Below are 8,377 nucleotides of genomic sequence, written 5' to 3' on the forward strand. Positions count from 1 at the left end.
CATGGGACCATATATTTCATCAGGTGCATTTGGTGACTTAAGTGGGATCTCCGATGTGGTCTTAGATCACTGGTAATCTTTATCTTGGGTCATCTAATAATTTAAGATCATTATTGTTGGTATGTGGTGTAGTGATTAAAGATTTTTAGGTTTCCATTTGTAATCTGTTTGATATTCTATAGGGGATCTAAGATCATTCACTTATTATATCAAAATTACCTCCGATATATTTCACAAAAATATATTTATTAATTATATAAAATATATTATTAATAAAAAATTAATATATTGATTTATAGAATAGGGGAATCTTTTTTTTTGGCCGTTGGCCGCTCATCGGCGGCCATTGCTTTGCCGAGAAGGGTGGGTTGGAGACAGGGGCAGTCGATCAAGATCTGGAATCAAGAGGCAGCGACGCCGGAAAAGGGATGGAGGCACCGGTTATCACAAAAACAGAGCATCCGATTCTTCACAAAAAAATCCGACGATTGTCGGCCGGATTCAAGGCTTTAAGAAGTGAGGAAGAAGGAGGAGAAGATAGATCAAGGCTATCTAGGACCTTGCTTGGTTACCGGCGTCGAATGGCAGCGACAACGGCGTCGATAGCCGCCAGCGTTCGGAGAGAAAAACCAAGGAAATCTCCGGCGAAGATCTCCGTTCAAGCTTATCTCTCCGAAAAGGGAGGACGGGGAGGATGGGGATACCAAAAAGGGTCCTTAATTGTCTCAATCGCGATCGGAATCCGAGCCGGAGTCGAATTCCTTCCGATGAGCACGGGAAGAAGAAAGCTCCCATCAGGAGCCTCTTCCCAGCTCGCACGTGCGGTGCACGGGCGTTATTTTTTTTCTTTCTTTTGGGCCATAGCGATTGGGCCAGTCAAGTGGACCGGGCCCAGTTTTCTGGGTTTACACCAAGTTAGTTGGGTTGTTCAATAAATCCAACCAAGTCAAAGTTTGGATGTAAAATTTAATTAGATTTATATACATGAGCTATCACTTGGTGAGTTTGGAGTAGGTAGCCTCTTTCCGGCTCAGATCCGAGCTCTTGTGGCTAAACCCTACCCATGCTCTTGAACTGATTTTTTCCTGACTAATTGATTTTTATTGAGCCAACATCATGCTAACACCAACTCCATTTGTCATGTTACAATCTATGAGGATAGATGCAAATCACAAAGCTCGACCTAAATAGATGCACACAACTAAAATAACATGGCTAAAGTCTTGGATCCAACATCATCAGTCAAAATTGCTTTAATTACACAAGGCTCCAAACTTTACCTAGGGAGGGAAATAAGCGGTTAGATCATCCCAATATATACTATTTTGCTAGATTGTCGAGCTAGTTTAATTAAAAATTTTGAACACTCGACTTGAACGAAGTCTATTTGCATCAAAGACTGCTATGGACCCAACCATCAACCTCATTAATTGGATACCAAATTAACTTAAATTTGAGTCGATCAAATCAACATCAAAATTATTTTCCATTTAATTTTCATTCAATTGATGGTTGCTAGATGGGCCGTATTCAATAATAATCATTCGTGGGCTGCATTTTGCCACATCCACTTCCTTCGTGATCCCCACCTCCTTCTTTATATTTACTTTTTAAATTTTTTTGCATATAACTCCTATCAGATTCCAATAAAGTAGGTAAACTCCATGTTCTCATTTGTTAAAACAAAAAAAAAATCTGCAGTCAAAGATAATCAAATTAATTTACCAACGTTGCTTTCTAAATCACGGTCATAAATTATACCATTTTGTTCAACATCAAATAAGATGGCGTTAATTGTTAAAAGAACAACTATATAATCTTTTTTTTTAATGCACAACTATATTCTTAACATTGATATGTGCAACCAGTCCCGATTCTTGGAACAACAAGAGTAAAATCGGAGGTGTTTTGTGCCAATAATTCATCCTTATTTATTTGTCACGCATTTGTCATTATAATATATATATGTATGCCCAAATAAAAATATACATGCATACATATATATTTCTTTATTCAACTGCTACCTGTCGGTGGGAAACGTGAGAGTTGGCGAAGTCTCACGTGCGACTCCGTCCTCGATCTTTTGACTTGGCTTGGACGGGAAGGGGTCGCTGTTTTCCACAGTACGTGTTCACATGATGCCATATGATTGCATGCGCCTTTTGAATGCCCATGGCCTTTCCTTCGAGTACATCCATACCCCCAAACGTGAAGTAGATAATAACATGACATGAGGAAATGCCAATGGCATCCTCGCCGTTTGATGAAATATGATATACTTAGCATGGCTTCTTTGACAGCCATGGCAAAAGAAAACATGGGTGTCGATCGGATGGCACTTGACGGATTAAGTAAGATTTGTTAAGTGTTAGAAGAATGGTTGCGACAAATCTTTTGTATGGATGAACTTTTGGTAAGGATTTTCAAATCGATACTTGCATGATAAAATTGATTAAGAATTATGATCAAAACTTGATTTTCCGACTAATTAAATTCTAAATAAATTAATCAAACTAGAATAAAAATATTTTCTTGAAATAGGAGCATATATTTAGCATGATTTAGATTGAAAAAGTTGTGAATACAGTCATTCGAATACATCAAGTGGCTATACCTACAAATAATTAAAACAGGTGATATTAAGCCCAACTCGAAACAAACTTGATTCAACCAGATTTATTTTTATCTAGCATGAACTCTTGCTTACTTTATAAACTACTCCCGGTTATATTTGGCATGACAATGAACCTGTATTCCAAGCTCGGATCCAATTTGATCAAATTGGACCTCATTGCACTTTTAATCAAGACTCCCGGTTTGACCTCTTTGGCACGTGTTTGCACTTAAATTCTTACGACTAAGGTCGGTTGACTAATTACAACTTGAATAGGAGTCTACCAAACCCTAAATCCAAATCAAGCATATCCGGACCTTCAGAAAAAAAAAAAAGCAAAAAAAGCATGTCCGGACAAGGAAGGGGGTCTACCTGTCCTTTCCTCTCCAACGATCCGATCCAGCAGAATGAATGTTCCAAATCCAAGATCTTCGTGCGATTTCCAGCCACCAGCCATCGCACCCATCTTGCCCCCCTCATCACTTATGTCACCGAACGTCTCTGAATCGCAAATCCCCTCCTTGCCCCCTTCCTGAGAAGATCCACCGCGGGAAGGCAGCTCCCACTGGGGAAAAATGGCATTTTTCCTGGTTCCTGGTCTTATCAATGGGGAATGCTGTCTCTGTTGTTCTAGGTGACGCCCTGAAAAGAGACTCATAAAGGGGTATTTTGCTGCCATTCTCCCCCTCTATTCCAATCTCCATGGAAGACAAGTATTGGGCACCTTCTGATCTCAAGCTACCTGGTTTCCTCCTTGGCTGTTATATAAAGAAGACTTCTTTCCAAAAACCCTCCTCCTTGATTTTTTAACTCTCCCTCATCAAACTGCAACCATTCAACACCTAATGCACCTTGACCATTTCCCGTCCTCCAAGCTCATCTCCAAGATCTCTTGTTGCCACCATTTCATCAGCTTGTGATGCTTATGAACCTTTGTCCGTTCCCATCCATAAAAATCCCACCTTTCCCCAATCTCCTTGTATCAAAAGCCATTCCGTTGATTCTGGATGAACAGATCCTTCATGTGTTCAAAAATGTGATCTTGCTGCTGTTGTTATAATTATCATTGTTTCTTCTATCACAACCACAACCTTTCAAGAGCCATATAGAAGTATTAGAGTTAAGAATGTTTGGGCCCCAAGCCCGCAGAGAACTCTCCAATAACGAGTTTCCCCCTAGAAGAATACTCCATTGGAAGCCTTTAACCACCTCCCCTGCCGCCGCCGCCGCCGCCTCCTCCACCGTCAGCTCGGTGGCAAGAAAGGCCAACACCATCACCGTCAAATTTGAGGACCTCTACGGATTCGCCGTCGAGGGGAACATCGACGATGTCAATATGCTGAATGAGGTGAGGGAGAGGGTGAGGCAGCAGGGCAGGGTGTGGTGGGCCCTCGAGGCGAACAAGGGAGCCAATTGGTACCTCCAGCCGCAGATCTCGTCCAACGGCGAGGGGATGTCGGTCGCATCGCTGAAGCTGTCTATTCTCGCCGACACCATCACATTAAAGAAGCTGATAAGGAAGGGGGTACCGCCGGTGCTGAGGCCGAAGGTCTGGCTCTCTGTCTCCGGTGCCGCAAAGAAGCGGTCGACGGTGCCGGAGAGCTACTATGACGATCTCATCTGGGCTACCGAAGGGAAGGTCACGCCTGCCACACGGCAAATCGATCATGTAAGTTATATGTTTGATTGAATTCTTGAGGTGAATTAATACGATATATACCATTATTTTGATCTTGCTTATGGGTACCCGTGAAGGACTTATTTAATTGGCACTTAAAATGGAATTTGATGACGTTTTATATGGATTTTTCTGAGGATTAAATGATGTTTGTAAAAATTCGAATCATAAAGAAGCCTTTTTCCTCTTGACCGACGATGCAGGATGATTGGTCTGTCTCTGTGCTGTTGTGAGGGTAAGATAATTCTTCTTAATCGACATTCTAGGAGCCACCACACCACAGACACAACCCTCACAAAACCTACAGAAATACCCATGACCTTGGGTTAATTGGCAACCTGCATGATATTAGCTCATGGAAAATAAATTTGCAAGATCAATGAAATTAATGCCACAAGTGCAGAATTTTAAAATGGTTCAAAGATAAGTTTCTTGCTAGACCAAAGAAACCAAAGAAAACCATCCTAATTTATGGAGCTTTAAAGTGCAATATGCCAGCAATAGAAGGGAATATATTAGCAAAAGTAGTCGAAGATATTCTCACAATCTATGTCAAAAATGGTCATAATTAATCATATGCACATCATAGTCCTAGCTTGTGGAAATACAAAGATTTGGTACATTCTTTGCTTGATGGATACTAAAGTGGAATTATTAAGCTGTGTGATTTATTTGCTTATAGAAATATGCCAGAATTCACTTACATGCCTATGGTGTGTGGAGAAGATCCTGAATGCAACACAAATGGTTTGTGTCTCTTAAGTTGCTGCATGATGTCAATATAACTTAACATATCAAGTATCAACGATCATGTCCTCTTACATGTAACGATTGTGAGTTCGTCTCCTGCCTAACGGGGAGGTGATGTCAATTGAACTCTAGTAGATCACATTGTCACTAAAGGTGGCCCAAGCCTTCATATTCTTGTCAAAATATATCTTCATTTTTTTGGCTATCAGGGATATGGTGCTAAACCTATTCATCATTTTAGCTGTGTTTTAAAAAGAATTCTTTCTTGTGCAGTTCTTTGCATGGTTATGCCAACAATTTCAATCTTAAGCAAGATGCGGGAAAGATGCTTGCCAATAAAAATCTTATATAAAATATATTTCATAAAGAACATTCATGTCTGGTAGCATGCAGTAAATAGTTAAAAAAATAAAGCAGCGCCATGGTGATTACATCATCAGTATCATCTGGTATATATGCAGGATCTTCCGCGAACTTTCCCATGTCATCCTTGGTTGGACACTCCAGAAGGTCAGGCATCTCTTCGACGTGTCCTTGTTGCATATTCTTTTCGAGATTCCAATGTTGGTTATTGCCAGGTAACTCGATCTAGTTCTTTCTCACTTAGGGTTGATGTTGTTATTGTTGTTATTATTTTTTCATTGTTTTTAAACACTGAATTGCAGACCCTTTGCAAAAGCTTTGACTTTAAATAATTTACAGGGTTTAAATTATGTAGCTGCACTGTTGTTGCTAGTAATGAAAACAGAGGAAGATGCATTTTGGATGCTTGCTGTCTTGCTGGAAAATGTATTGGTAAATGATTGCTACACTGATAACCTTTCTGGTTGCCACGTTGAACAAAGGGTGTTCAAAGACCTGCTAGCCAAAAAATGCCCCAGGTTTATGTCATCTTCTTTAACATCAATCTCTACAACTTGTCAATGCTCGTACATTTCTTTTTTTCACTTCTAGAATTATAAAAATGCAGGATAGCTGCTCATCTCGAAGCCATGGAGTTTGATGTCTCTCTTGTAGCCACAGAGTGGTTCCTATGCCTCTTCTCCAAGAGCTTACCTTCAGAGGTTAGATGACTCCACTGCAAATTTCTTTTTTTTTTTTTGTGGGGGGGGGGGGGGGGGTAAAATCTAAAACCAGATAATATGAATAAAGGATTGTCTTGTACCTTGACATGACCATTTTTTCGACATAGGCTCTGTATATTTGTTACTAGTGAGAAATGTTACCTTAATGTTTGAACATGATGAATCCACCTTTTGAAATATAACTTGATATGGGTTGAACTGCATTCTTAGCCATTTGACTTGGAAAGAAAGCTCATGTTTCACGCTCAAATGACCTGATCAAGTTTCTTTTAACCTTATTTTGCCTCACTATTTTCTCCCTAGCAGCAACTATGCTTGACAAAACTGCAGAGCTTCATGAGGCTGGCCTTTTATTAGTGGCTTCATTTAGTATATGCCACTTGGATAATGCAAGATCTAATCGTGCTTTAGTTTGTCATCATTCTGTTGATGTGACATCTAATACTTTTACCTAAAACTCTCTCGATTAATCTCCTTTGAGAATTAACTTATGTTATTTTGGTATTTGTTCCCAGACAACACTGCGGGTCTGGGATGTTTTATTCAATGAGGGAGCAAAGGTTCTGTTTCATGTAGCCCTGGCAATATTTAAGGTATGCTGTCGGAACTGATCTATTGGTTTTATTTACTTCACCATTACAAATATTCTTGTTTCATTGATTTGTGTTGCATAGTAACAAAAAAATGTGGAATTTGTTGCAAGTCTATTTTTATAAAACATAAACACAAATGATGGTAACAGTCACCTATGCCACATTTTCTAAGCTTTAAGAGATAACTGCAGATGAAGGAAGAGGAGTTACTACATGCCCATCAAATTGGTGATGTGATTGATATTTTGCAAACGACCACCCATCATCTATATGACCCCGATGAGCTGCTGAGGGTAAGAAGATTTTCTGAAACATTTCTTTACCTTAGAAAATTGAAAATACAAATCTCTTCAATTAAATAGATACTCAACTGTAGAAGAGCTTTGATACTTCTGTTGAAGGGTTAAGTCCATAATCTTGTGAGTAATGGCAATTCTTTTAACTTAGCGAGCCAGCTTCTGGTATCGGAACTTCGAACTCTTGAACGACATTGATTATGATACCCAATGTCCTAGTGCTTCAACACTATGTACTGAATATCAGTTCAAAACAGGCAAAATTGGTTTAACTTACTGCAGAGAGGTTCATTGCGAGCCCCGATAATATGGTTCTCATAACACATGGTTGTGAACTTGTGATAAGTGTCAACCCTCTACTTTCTGGCTGGTCATTAGTGGCATAATGCTGTTTCAAGTCAGTTGAGCAATTATAGGTCCACTGGTAACGGTAGACCTATTCAATCAATGCAAGTTGAAATTAAGAAACGTGTTGTGTCTAACGGGCTAATAAAGAAGGGCTTGTGCAAGCCACCTAGGTTTCTTGTTAGGCCTCTTTCTTGCATGCGCTGCCTTAGGCCAGCTATTCTGCGCCGACCAGTAGAGGTCAATATCAATTTGACACTTGGTTGTAAGAATCTATTCAGTCCTTCACGGAGCCTTCTTAGCAAGGCCCATTTTGATGGGAAAAGACCTGGATGATGACTGTCGTTCATCAAAAATTATTGATATGTTCAATTCCTGTTCACAAGTAAAATATTTTTGCAAGGGAGATTTCCTTATCCTTGATTAGTCATCCCAACCTCAACTAATGCAACTCGTTTTGGTCTGTGACAGGTTGCTTTTGATAAGATTGGTTCTATGACGACGAACACAATAACAAAGCAAAGAAAAAAGCAGGAAACAGCAGTTATGGCCGAGCTTGACCAAAGACTGAGACGGCTGAATTCTTTGAAGATGGATGAAAAATAATCAGTTTCGATGAGTTCGAAGCCAGAATAGTTCTCTAATCATTGAGAAGGTTGGTGCTCTTTTAGAGAGATGGTGTAAGGCTTGCATCTCTATGAGCTAAAAACTCAATCTGAAAATGTCATGTATGTAACTGGGGTTTGGTTATTCACCAGCCCTATAAGTCTTCTTTGGTCATGTATAAGGATTCTGTTCGTTCTTCGTAATGCAATGAACAGTCGCAAGGTTGTAGCTTCAAGCCTTTATATTTATTTGTTTAAACAGAGAGATTAAGTGTCAAAAACAGAGAAATGATCAATGCAGCCACCAGCCATGGTGCATCGTCTCTGTCGTAGTTGGGAACATTTGCTTCCTGGTAACTGTTCAATAGGTTTAGTGTTAAATCGTCTCTTCCATATTCACTTTGGCTCGTT

At 39.7% G+C, this 8,377-nt stretch overlaps 1 protein-coding gene across 1 annotated transcript; it reads left to right on the forward strand.

Moving 5' to 3' along the window:
- The first annotated feature begins 3,004 nt into the window (after positions 1–3,004).
- Positions 3,005–8,231, forward strand: LOC103702322 (growth hormone-regulated TBC protein 1-like). Its single transcript, XM_008784693.4, has 7 exons — positions 3,005–4,283; positions 5,504–5,620; positions 5,745–5,923; positions 6,013–6,106; positions 6,643–6,720; positions 6,912–7,013; positions 7,833–8,231. Exons 1-7 carry the CDS (start codon positions 3,741–3,743, stop codon positions 7,965–7,967), a joined length of 1,248 nt encoding a protein of 415 aa, XP_008782915.1. The 5' UTR covers positions 3,005–3,740; the 3' UTR covers positions 7,968–8,231.
- The last annotated feature ends 146 nt before the right edge of the window (positions 8,232–8,377 follow it).

Source organism: Phoenix dactylifera, chromosome 7, assembly GCF_009389715.1.
Source record: "Phoenix dactylifera cultivar Barhee BC4 chromosome 7, palm_55x_up_171113_PBpolish2nd_filt_p, whole genome shotgun sequence".
Taxonomy (NCBI): Eukaryota; Viridiplantae; Streptophyta; class Magnoliopsida; order Arecales; family Arecaceae; genus Phoenix; species Phoenix dactylifera.

What these genes read in the sequence shown, in the direction of transcription:
- LOC103702322 (XM_008784693.4), top strand. Translation starts at nt 3,741, where the DNA reads ATGTTTGGGCCCCAAGCCCGCAGAGAACTCTCCAATAACGAGTTTCCC. An exon ending in CCACACGGCAAATCGATCAT is followed by an intron (nt 4,284 to 5,503) that starts GTAAGTTATATG and finishes GTATATATGCAG; the next exon opens with GATCTTCCGCGAACTTTCCC. An exon ending in ACCCCGATGAGCTGCTGAGG is followed by an intron (nt 7,014 to 7,832) that starts GTAAGAAGATTT and finishes GGTCTGTGACAG; the next exon opens with GTTGCTTTTGATAAGATTGG.